The sequence below is a fragment of the Pipistrellus kuhlii genome, unplaced genomic scaffold (assembly GCF_014108245.1).
Source record: "Pipistrellus kuhlii isolate mPipKuh1 unplaced genomic scaffold, mPipKuh1.p scaffold_m20_p_9, whole genome shotgun sequence".
Classification (NCBI taxonomy): Eukaryota; Metazoa; Chordata; class Mammalia; order Chiroptera; family Vespertilionidae; genus Pipistrellus; species Pipistrellus kuhlii.
The window spans coordinates 9699425-9712476 of NW_023425595.1; the positions used below are offsets into that span (position 1 = coordinate 9699425).

General features: G+C 37.6%; 1 protein-coding gene across 3 annotated transcripts in view; it reads left to right on the plus strand.

Moving 5' to 3' along the window:
* CUNH11orf49 (chromosome unknown C11orf49 homolog) overlaps positions 1-13052 on the plus strand; it is a 126042-nt gene that overhangs the window by 49979 nt on the left and 63011 nt on the right. For all 3 annotated transcript variants that reach the window (XM_036427781.2, XM_036427780.2, XM_036427782.2), the window contains one exon: positions 2841-2971. In XM_036427781.2, coding sequence (XP_036283674.1) covers positions 2841-2971 — 131 coding nt within the window. The remainder of the gene's footprint in view (positions 1-2840; positions 2972-13052) is intronic.

A 13052-nucleotide genomic window follows, 5' to 3' on the forward strand; every position in this document is an offset into this window, starting at 1 on the left:
AATGATGTAACAAGGAGGAAATAGCCATCTGGCAAACCCATCATAATTGTTATTGCTTCTAGCAAGAATTATTAGATACAAAATCAATAGATACTGAAACTATAATAGTAAATGAAAGTCTGAAGAGTTGACAGTATATTCCCACAGCCTCAAAATACTTCCCCAGGAGATACTTATTAAATACAACCAAATTGCTTACTCCACAGAACTTATAATCTAATAGGGGAAATAAGTAGAATAACTTTAAAACAAAGCAGCAAATTAAGAGTTCCATCAGAGAGTTAAAAGTGAGATATGCTGGGAATTGAGCATGGAGATGGAATCATGAAAAGACTTTATGTCAAATATGACAGATGGTCTGGAAAGATTAGAATTTTAACAGATGGAGATAGGAAAAAAGATACTTCAGATTGAAGAGAGCCAGTAAAGTTTTAAGCATTATTGCATTTTCTGCTCTTTCCTTAGAGCCATCTTATCTAAAAGAATTTTCATTGATCATATTGATCATCTATTCTTTAGGTAAAGTGATTATGATTCCCATACTGACCAGTTGCCATGCTATTCAAATATTTCTAATTATTTTTAATTTTAGTTAAATGTGAATTTTATCAATATGAATTATCGATACCTAAAGGCAGTAGTATAAATAAAATTGTAAATCTTTTCATATTCAGAATTATAAGCCCTTGCCCTATCAATTTGTTTTATAAAATTCTTATGTTATAATTTTGTGTAAATTTGTACCTATCTGTATAATGAAACTTAGCCAGATTCTTTTTTAAAAAAATATATTTTATTGATTTTTTACAGAGAGGAAGGGAGAGACATAGAGAGCTAGAAACATCGATGAGAGAGAAACATCGACCAGCTGCCTCTTGCACACCCCCTACCGGGGATGTGCCCGCAACCAATGTACATGCCCTTGACCAGAATCGAACCTGGGACCTTTCAGTCCACAGACCGATGCTCTACCGCTGAGCCAAACCGGTTTCGGCAGCCAGATTCTTTAATGCATAGATTACTCTTTAGTGTTTTTTAAAATATAAATTCTTTAAAATTACATTAAGGATATAATTTCATTATAATTCGTTCTTTTACAATCAAGATCATGATCTAAACACCAGCATTTTACCCTTGTGGGGTATGATGCACACTTTGGGACTAAGTCTTTGCTTGATAGCTTCATAAATTTAGTCTAGAATGTTATCATTTTAGACTTCATTTGCTAGAAATGTGGCCTACTCCATTTATCTGTAACAGCTCATTTGCTTTCTTTTTCATTTTCCTTTGCTCAAGACAATAAATAGCACTGCCATAAACTATGTGGTTAGTTTAACACTTTCATTGCTTTTTAAACATCTCTCATCTAACCTAATTCTTTGCCGGGTATTGGCCTCATATTTTTTCATAGTGTCTTAGAATTAGATTTCTATGCTACTTTTCTAAGAGGGAAGAAGAGTGTGTAATTAACTTTTTTTATATAGCACTTTTAATAGTAACAGGAAGAGGTTTATTTTATCCTATAACATACTATACTGTAAAGACAGGTTAGACACTTCCCTCTGAACTTGGTCAGGAAAAAGAAAAATGGAATGGATGGCTCCTGACATTTTTTCTTATTCATTTCAGGGGTTCAGAATTTTTTTCTCTCGTTAGTCAACAAATGAAAAGTGGCATTTGGAATTACCATTGTCCCTCTATTTCTTGCCATCTTCATTTTAATGTCTGCTTCTCTATAACATTAACACATTTCCCATTCATGGCTTACTTGTCAGGGAACTTAGGAGTTTTCTGGAACCTGAAGTCTGCCTTAGATAGTGTTGATGCCTGGATAATTGCCTATTCTTTGGTGGAATTTCAGTTTTAGATTACGCCAGGCTCTACAGCCTTCACTTCTTTGGCAAAAGGACCCAAAGGCAATTGAGTGTATTTTTTCCCCTTCTCCAGCCCAGCTTAAACAATGACTCACTTGGGCTCTGGGGTTTTGCTTCACACTTTAATTCAGGGCCACTTTCTACCCTTGTTCTTATTTGCTTTTAGTGTTCTATTTGGAACCTTTTATATCCTTTGGCACATGGATTTTCCTCTGAGGTTATTGTCAGAGAAGTATGCAACACCACCCCTAAACTGGAACAGACAAACTGGTTATGTCCCATAAGCTATGTTGTTCATATGGCAGCTGATAGAGGTCAGAGAGTACACAAAGAATTTCTTTAAGGAAACATAATTCCAAAAAAGGTAGGGAGAGGGGTATGCTTCAAAAAATATGAGTGCCAATGTCAGCCAATTAAAGACTGAAAGATTTCCCTCTATATGAGATGCTCCAGTGACTGCTAAAATTTCCTCAGGGTGTGTATGTGGGAAGGGGGGAAGTGCCAGAGGAACTGGACCGAAACAGTTTTCAGAGGGATATGGTTATGTGAAGAGACTTCCTTCTAGAAGGATTTGGTCTAATTTATAGTTCAGAGTCTTTTTTAAAAAAATATATATATTTTATTGATTTTCCACAGAGAGGAAGGGAGAGGGATAGAGAGCTAGAAACATCAATGAGAGAAAAACATCGACCAGCTGCCTCCTGCACACCCCCTACCGGGGATGTGCCCGCAACCAATGTACATGCCCTTGACTGTAATCGAACCCAGAATCTTTCAGTCCATAGACCGACGCTCTATCCACTGAGCCAAACCGGTTTTGGCTATAGTTCAGAGTCTTATTGGAGAGGGAAAAAAATCCTTTTTCCCTTTTTGGCAGTGCTTCTGTCTAGTCTTGCTTTTTCATTCTGATTTCAGCCTTCCATAACTATCCATCTAATGATGAGTTCTTGATTGTTCTCTTTGCAGCTTTAACAGTGTATGTCAAGGAACTCATATTCTCTTTCGGGAATTCAGCTTCATCCAAGCCACCCCTCACAACAGGGCATCATTCCTACGGGCCTTCTGGAGATGCTTCCGAACTGTGGGCAAAAATGGCGGTAAGTCTTCTCAAATATTTTCTTGGCTTCTTTTCTTTCTACCAAACGTTTATCTTTCTTTGTTCCTATAAATACTGTTTGGGTTCTAGCCAGTTTGGCTCAGAGGATAGAGCGTCAGCCTGAGGACTAAAGGATCCCGGGTTTGAATGGGATCAGGGCATATGCCCAGGTTGCGGGTTTGATCCCCAGTAGGCAGCGGATAGATGATTCTCATCATTAATGTTTCTATCTCTTCTTTTCCCATCCTCTGAAATCAATAAAAATATATTTTTAAAAAATATTGTTTGGTCTCATGCTATTCAAGGTTATAAGCACACCTTACTTTTGAGAAGCTTTTCCTCTTGTGTCAGAAATACTACCTCCATCACATCATTATCACTAATGACTGTATTAAGAGCCAAGTGAAGGCCTGCTCACTTGACATGCAGTAATTCACTTACTCTTCACAACATCTCTCTGTGGTGGATACTGTAAACTCCATTTTATAACTAATGAAACTGAGGATCAGAAAAGGTTAAGTAACTTGGCAAGGTTAAACAGTAAGTGCTAGGGCTGGATTCATACCCAGGCCATCTGGCTCCAGAGCTTTTGCTCTTGACCAATGTTAAAGTACCATGCAGTAGCCCTAGCCAATTTGGCTCAGTGGATAGAGCGTTGGCCAAGGTACTGAAGGGTCCTGGGTTCATTCCAGTCAAGGGCATGTACCTCGGTTTCAGGCTCAGACAAGGCCTTGGTCAGGGTGGTATGGGAGGCAACCAATCGATGTGTCTCTCTCACATTTAATGTTTCTTTCTGTGTCTCTCCTCCTCCCTTCCACTCTCTCTAAAAATCAGTGGGAAAATATCCTTGGGATTAACCACAACAAAACAATGTCATGAAGTAAATTCAAGGAATGATGTGACTGCAAAGAAATAAACTCCTGGCTAGAGGGAGGCATGGGAATACTATTGTTAAAGAATGGAGAGAGAGTGGGTTAGAGAAGGGTCTCCTGAAGACTGGCTGTTTGATCTAAATGGGAAAGAAGAGTGAACAGAAGTTATACCCTTGGATAAAGAGAGAGAGGCATTCTACTAGTAGAATTTTGGCAGACTTACCATGTGCCTGGCACTGGGTGAGAGTAAGTGAACAGGTACACTCCCTGCTTCCATTGAGTATATAAGATCCCCCTATCTGCTCTAATAGATGCTACTGCTACTTTATACTTAGTTACTGAAATTTTTTTCCTAAAACTCCTCCTACTTAGTGTCTTATTAGACCATTTCTACTATCCTAAGAAATAAGTTAGATAGGTATTATTGTGCCCATTTATAAACAATGAAGTTACGTAATTTGTATAATTGCACAGTGGATTAGTAGCAAAGTTAGATTTACTAATTTGCTAATGTGCTATTTCTACTATTTCTGCTACTCCAATCATATACGGCTTCTATGACATGCACCCTCTAGAGACCGTCCATCTCAATTACATTCTTGTGCAAACAATCGTAATGTGCTGAGAGTAACATCATCTCCTTTACAGAATATATGTGCTAGTGGGCAAAAACCAATGTGACCCAATTTTAAGTGAACTACCTCAGAAAAACTAACCCGTTGGTCTCAAAATAAATAAAACTGGGAGCTGTGAATGTATAGGTGGAGCTTGTACTATTTCAACAGAACCTGTCTTTCCCAATCCTTCCCAGTCTCTTAATCAGTTAGCAAATATGTATTAAATACTTTCTATATTGAAGAATGGTGCATATACAGTCAGCTGGTTTCTGTGAAATAGCACATGGAGATAACTGTGCAAAAGTCTTTAAGTGTCCTCCAATTCTCTTCCTGCTTTAGAAGTGGGGCCTCTTCAAGAATTTATTTACTATCACAAGGGATCCATATAGCATGTGGACTCTAAGCAGATGTGGGTTTCTTTATCTTTCTTATAGCAGCTGCCATTGATTCATCCAGCTGTTAAGAGAGAGCACCTCCAAGTTCTCCTCTGTGCCATAAACATGACCTAGATTTTATGCTGGATATTTCTTGCTATGCTTCTTAATCAGACAGTTTCTGATTTCTTAAAGACTAAATGCAACATTTGTGTCTAGGTGATACTAAATTATTTGGTTAAATAGCTTTAATATATTCTCAGTTACTTCCAGGAAACTTTAGAATATTTTTTCTGTTCCAAAATGTGTCATTCCCCAATTTTAATCCAAAATGAGCAAAAACATTCAGAGGCAGGGTTCCAAAAGTAAGTATTAAGCCCCATTTTTTCAAGTAGAATGCCAAGTACCAGACTCCTTTTCAGTGGAACCTCTACTATATCATCCTCCTGCAGACAACTTCCTTATAACATCATGTACATATTATAGCATTATCAAGAGGAAATAACTCTTCTGGGAGGTAGCAAAGAATAGCAGAGTTCCAGCAAATTATGTCTAAAACTGAAGTCACTTTGTGAAAAATAAGGACCTGATCCCTTCTGAAACGATTTATCCAAGTTTTGAGCAAGTACAGGGATGCAATGTCATTTCTGCATATCTGCATAGTGAATAATGCTAATTTTCCTATGTCTGAATTTCAAATAACCTCATGAAGACTATAGAGAATCTCTTGCTATTAGGCAACTTTAAACTCTTGGAAGCAAAAACGTCTATTCAGCCCTAGCTGGTTTTGCTCAGTGGTTAGAGTGTTGACCTGAGGACAGAAGGATTGCTGTTCGATTCTGGTCAAGGGCATGTACCTCTGTTTCAGGCTCTATCCCAGCCCCTGGTTGGGGTGTGTGTGAGAGGCAACCAATCAATGTGTCTCTCTCACATTTATGTTTCTCTCTGTGTGTTTCTCCCTCTCCCTTCACTCTTTTTTTTTTTTTTTTTTTAATCAATGGGGGAAAAATATCCTTGGGTGAAGATTAAAAAGAAAAAAAGTCTATTCAAACAGCTTTACAATTCAACTTCTTGCTTTGCGATTTCTTTCAATGTAGAAATGTTAATCTGGACTTTTCAAGTCTGGCAAATATTGAAATTTCCTTGAAGTAAATCTCCACTTCTATTTAGGAATATTGGCTCAAAAGTTTTTGTCCATATTTATTTTCATAGTTTATTAGAATTTTATTTTGAACTTTGTGTTTTTACCAATGAATGCATATATTTCATTTAATAAAATGATGATAGGTACCTCTTCTTCGGCCCATGAAGAAGTACCCATAAGGGAGTACTGCCATAAATAACTAGAAATCAGACAATGTCCAATGTCTGAAACAGGACTGTGGTCCCTGAGAGGCAGTTGCCAAGTGATGGTACAGGAAGGAAGATCATCATGTTGAGGAGTTGAGTTGAGGAGACAGAGATTGGGGTTTAGAGAAACCAAGGTGGCCAGAATTTGCAGGACAGGGTACCAGAGAGGAGGGAGTAAGTAGCTCAGTCAGTTCTGGAGAGCTTCAAGCAGATATTTGAGTCTTTGGCTCTAAATTCTGCACATGTGTGGGTTGGAAAAAGAACCACCAGAAAACAGTTCCTGAAGTATACACAGGATAAGGGGTAGCTCACACTTCTGCCAGCCAGAGTTGAGAAACCTCAAAATACATAGGATATTGGCTTTGGATAGAATTCTCATCAGCTTATAAGCAAAAATATTCAACTTCTAGGCATGCCATTTAACTATATACCTAAACAAAATTAATACTCCTTAAAGGAACTCAGTAAAGGAATTCAATAGAAACACAGACCCAGAAATGAGAGATTATAGAATTAGCTAACAAGAACCTTTTGAACAGTTATTTTAAATCATATAAATATGATCAAATATGTAAAGGAAAACATGAATCTATTAGAAAGGTATAAATTGAATTTCTAAACATAAAAAAGACTATCAGAAATGAAATAATGGTAATAATAGCAATTAACATTTATTAAGTACCCCCTATATAGATTATCTCATTTTTCTTCACAGCAATCCTATGTGGTAGGTAGATACTTTTAATATAGTTGTTGTATAGAAAATGAAACTGAGATTTAGAAATTTAGTAACTTGTTCTAGGTCCCACGCCTAATAAGTGAAAAAAGCTAGTGTGGAAGAAGCCAGAAAACTGACTAAAAGAGAGTATTACTTTTTAGATGTGTAATCCATCAGATAGTATACGAAATGCTTGAAATATGAATGAGTAAATGGCAATACTTGCCCTCAAGGAGCTCACATTCCAGAAGAAGAAACGGAGCCGTCTAGAAATAGTTTCCATAGAGTGTAAGCGATTATTAGAGCCATGTGTAGGATACAGTGACAGTACAGGGAGGAAGTAGTTTTTTCCTGCAGAAGCTGGGGAAGGCTATAAAGGAGTGAAGGCAGTTGGAATGGATTTTGAAGTAGTAAAAGCTATTAAGCAAATAAAAAATACATTCTTAAAAAGAAAAAGCAAGAGTTTTAAAAGTATTATGACATAAAACAACATGGTTCCTTTGGGAAACACTAATAGGTTCATTTTGGCTAGCGCTTAACACGTAAGAAGGAAATTAGTAGAACCTTAGGAATTTGTGTGGTATTCTCGCATATGACACTGGCAAAAGTATGGAAAGTAAGTAGTAAGACTGAGGACAAAAACCAGTTAGGAGCCAGTTACAGTAGAACAGTAAGTGGCATGGAGATGCAGAACTATTTAAGGAGCTGGTTTGACAGGACTTGCCAAATTGACAGGGTGTGAGGTGTGGGAGAAGAGTCAGGAATAAGTGACAGAATCTAAAGTATTGCTACTTTCATCCCTCTCTTTCTCTTTTTCTTTCCTTTTTTTTTCTCTTTCACTTTTTGTTTTACTCTGAATTCACTATGGGTTTTGTCTTCATAGTATTGGTATGTTCATTCATTCAACAAAATTTATGCATCAGTTGCTAGTGATGAAGGAGTGATTTGGACAGAAATTCCTGCTCTCATGGAGTTGTAGTCTAATAATCCTAATAATCTGAGATTTGCGGGGGGTGGGGGGGGGATTCCTGTCTTTTTCAGAGGAGCTCACATTCTAGGAACCAGGAAATTGCAGTGGGTCTGAATGATCATATGATAAGAAAAAGTTACTTTTTACTAAAATACCTAATGTTATAGTGGGTGAAGTGATCTCAAGGAAAAATGCAGAAATTTAGGCTGAAATAAAGCGTTTGGTCTGATTTCTCTGTGTAATTGCCTTAAACTTCCACTTGACTTTGCTTGTCACTAATCCTCATCCTCACCACTAAAACCATTCTGTGAGGATCAACAGTGTTTACTTCAGAAACGGGTGGCTGCCTGGTTTGAATATTAAAGAATATTTGTTACTTTTGTAATTTTTAAAATAAACAAATAAAAATCCTTCCGTGTAATCTCTTCCCATTTATGTGTTCCTCTGGCCAGTCATCTTCACCTGCTCCCACCAGTGCTTCGCTTCCCTCATTTCCCCCAGAAACCGAATGTGGCCAATAAACAAGTTCTTCAACCTCAAATTCCTGTTTTCTATCTTCCATTTCACTTATTTCTCCTCAGTTCCTGATTTTCTTTTCTTTCTTTCTTTTTTAAAAAAAACAACAAAAAACTTTTACTTCCTCTTCAGAGTCTTTTCTCCAGGAAGAACATTGGCATTTAATGTCCCCTCAAAGCTTTCACCTCACTACCCCCAATGATTTTACTCTCTCCCTCTATTTAATTTCCCATTTTTTTCTATGTCGATTATTTGGGCCTGTTACACTTGTCACACAAGCATTCCTGGAATGCTTTTGTCACCACCTCTTCTACCCAACCCTCCTCATGCTGCATACATAATATCCTTAGGTTGCTAACCTCTCTTTGTCCTTTTAGGTCTTAATTTAATAGTCGGCTCCTTAAAGGAGCCTTCTCTGTGACTCCTTTCTCATCTGAATTAGATCCTCTCATTATTCTTTTCTCATCATACTGTAATATTTAGTCATATCATTTATTATAGTTTCTAACTAAATATTTTGGATGCCTCTACATAATGTTCATTTCACTTATTAAACTGTAAATGTTATGAGGGCAAGAACCTTGTTTGTTATGCCAATAACTATATTCCTAGCATCTAAGATATATAAATGATTTATTTTGTCATTTAATATGAAGGCTCACCATTTCCCAACTACTAGCACATGTGTCAAACACAAGGCCCTCGGGCCAAATCCGTCCCACCAGGCCTTGCAATGTACTGTCATCACTGCACTCCGCTGCGTTTCCATCACAATGACAGTTTATGACTGTTCAGTAAACCATTCGGCCCGCGATTTAGGCTGGATTTTAGATTTTGGCCCCTTCTCTGATTGAGTTTGACACCCCTAATAGAGGATAAATTAATGAATGCATTATATTATCATCTCTTTTTTTTTAGAGGGTAGTGTTGGTTTTGAAAATCTGTTTTATACTAACTTTTCAAATTAATTAGCCTTGATTTAAAATAATAGCTATCAGTTATTTACCACCTACTATGTGCAAGACACTTGCATGTTTGAACTTCACATTCAAAGTGCCCCACGTTCAAAGTGCCCCAATAAAAACTGGCCCATTAAAAGCTATACAATCTTAAAGAACACCTAATTAAAATATTTAGTACCCGCCGGGACCGGTTTGGCTCAATGGATAGAGCGTCGGCTTGGGGACTGAGAGGTCCCCGGTTCGATTCCGGTCAAGGGCATGTACCTTGGTTGCGGGCATATCCCCGGTGGGGGGTGTGCAAGAGGCAGCTGATCAATGACTCTCTCTCATCGATGTTTCTAGCTCTCTATCTCTCTCCCTTCCTCTCTGTACAAAATCAATAAAAATATATCTTAAAAAAAATATTTTGTACCCACTAAATATTTAACAAGGATTAGAAAGGTTTAGATCGTATGCTAATTTTAAACATTGGTGAGGATCTGACTAATAGTAACTATTTTTCTTCTTTTGTGTGCTGGATCCAGCCTTTAAGCTATGAAAGATATCACACGCTAGTAGTCAGCTGACTACACGTGCCTTGAACTGCAGATATTTTCTTTAGTTTGCAGTGTTAAAAATAGTTTTTTTAAAATTAGATGCCAACATACAACATGAAAAATCTCAATTCAATTTCACTTACAGAATGGAAAAGTCCAATGCCATGCCCACATTCCAACGGGAGACAGTTCGCCAGGGCAGAGGTGCAGCTGCTCCCTTCAGACTGGGCATGTGGCCTCAGATTTACCACCGCCCCCAGCTGCCTTGCTTCATCTGCTTATATTTCCTGCCCGGCCTCTGTAGGCATTTGAGTTTGCTCCCATTGCTGGAACTTCTTGGTCCATTTATAATCACTGGAAAGGTTGAGTTACACTGTTAATTCAGAACAAGGAGTCAGGCGCTTATTCCTCAACTAGATTCTCTTTTTCTTTTCTCCTTATCGTGATGTCTCAAAGAATTTTAGAATTAATTTTCCAAGTTAAGAAGTTTGAGTCCTCCATTTTTTATTTTATTTTATTATTATTTTTTAAGATGGTGCTGGCTATTTGGGGCTCCTTGCAATGCCTTATAAATTTGAGGATTGGCTGTTCTATTTCTAGGGGGAAAGGCTGTTATAATTTTGTTGGGACTATGTTGAATCTATAGGTTGCTTTGGATATTATTGATGCCAATGTTAAATCTTCCTATTTATGCACATAGGATGTCTTTCCATTTTATTTATGACATCTTTAATTTCATTCAGCAGTTTTCAGTGTGCAAATCTTGTACCTCCTTGGTTAGATTCATTCCTAAGTATTTGTTGTCTTCATGCAATGTAGATGGAACTCTTTTTCTTAATTTCCTTTTTGCATTTTTATTGCTAGTTTATAAAATGTAATTGATTTTTGTACATTGATTCTGTATCTTGCATCTTTGCAGAATTCATTTATTAGCTAAAACAAAACTGTTGTGTGTGTGTGTAATCTTTAAGGTTTTCTACATAGAAGATCATATCATCTATATTAGGGGTGTCGAACTCAATCAGAGAAGGGGCCAAAATCTAAAATCCAGCCTAAATCGCGGGCCGAATGGTTTACTGAACAGTCATAAACTGTCATTGTGATGGAAACGCAGCGGAGTGCAGTGATGACAGTGCGGTGCGGGCCACATTGCAAGGCCTGGCGGGACAGATTTGGCCTGCGGGCCTTGTGTTTGACACATGTGATCTATATATATAAATGCCTAAGTGACCAGCTGATTGGCCGACTGGCTGGTAGTTATGACGCACAATGACCACCAGAGGGCAGATGCTCAATGCCGGAGCTGCCGAGCTTGGTGACTTGGCAGCTGTGGTTCTTGGGTGGCACACCTGGAACCAGAGAGGAGGGAGCCTGATTCCCAGATGTGTCACCTGAGAATCACCCTCCTGCAACCTGGGACCCCTCAGGGGATGTTGGAGTGTCAGTTTTGGCCTGAACCCTGCAGGCCAGGCCAAGGGACCCCACCAGTGCATGAATCCATGCACCAGACCTCTAGTTTTTAAATAAAGATATTTTTACCTTTTCTTTTTCAATTTGGGAGCTTTTTATTTCTTTTTCTTGCTTAATTACTCTGGTTGAACTTCTTGTACTATGTTGAATAGAAATGGCAAAAGCAGAAATCCTTGTCTTGTTCTTTTAAAATATATATATATTCTACTGATTTCGGAGAGGAAAGGAGAGGGAAAGAGAGATAGAAACATCAGTGATGATAGAGGATCATTGATCGGCAACCTCCTACATACCCCACCCTGGGGTTCTAGCACGCAACCCGGGCATGTGCCCTAACTAGGAATCAAACCATGACCTCCTGGTTTATAGGTCGCCACTCAACCACTGAGCCATGCTGGTTGGGCTGTCCTATTCTTTTTTGTTGGGAGAAAGCTTTCCAGCATTTGGCTTTAAGATAAAAGTATATCAAAAATATTGTGATTTAAAAAGAAGAAGAAGCAAAGACAATTGTGATTCATACAAATAAGTAGCTGTAAATACTAACATTTTAAAAAAATCTTAAAATAGCTACTTGATTTTAGTTATAATGATCCACATATTTAAAAAGAAGAGAGATAGTAAATTTTTATGTCAGAGCTGAGTTACTAACATACCTGACAATTATTCACATCCCTAATTGATGAATAATCACTTTGGAGAAATCAGTATCTTCTCATCTAGTTAAAAAACTTCAACTCATTTGAAGAAAAATAAATGTATCTCATTACTTAAATGTAAAATAAATGTAACTCATTATATATATGAGTTAGTCGATGGTGTTGTTTCTTAAAAAGTTCAGATACCTCAGAGGATGATATAGATCGAATTGTGTCTCCCAAAATTCATATGTTGAAGCGCCAGCCCCCAATGTGACTGTATTTGGAGGTAGGTCCTATAAGGATGTAATTATGGTTAAATAAAGTCATAAGGGTAGGGCTCTGATCCAGTAGGATTAGTATCCTTATAAGAGAGACACAGTGAGAAGGCAGCCTTCTGCAATCAAGGAAAGATTCTTTACCAGATGCTGACCCTGCTGGCTCCTTGGAGTTCCAGTCTTCAGAACTATGAGAAAATAAATTATAAATTTTATAGTTATAAATCATGTTATAGGAATCTACTTTGTTTGGTTCCATAACTACATATAGAAACAAGTAACAGGAGAGTTTGATAACATCTCTATTCTCACCTAGTAGAATTTAAAGATTTAATGTAATCTCAGCCTTTATGCCAACAGGGTGGTGCAAAAGTAGTTTTACAGTTTTGGGTATGGAAAAAGACATTCAAGTTATGATTATTATAATAGCTTTATTAACTCTGTGTTTTGCATATTCATAACTGTAAGCTTTTGCTTACGTACATGCCCTTGACCGGAATCGAACCCAGGACCTTTTAGTCCGCAGACCGACGCTCTACCACTGAGCCAAACGGGTTTCAGCTTGATTCTTATTATTGAGCAGAATAGAGTACTTGCTTTACTGCATATGCTATACTTTAAAGAACATAAGCAGAACTTGGAAATTCTTTGAAAATACAACCGAGGTTATTTTTAAATTAGGCTGAATGAGACTTTTACCATGAGATGTGTCTATGTAAGAAACATCAAAACCTGTGGAGAATATTTATGAGTTTATTTAGGCCAATTGCTGAGAAGCAAAATC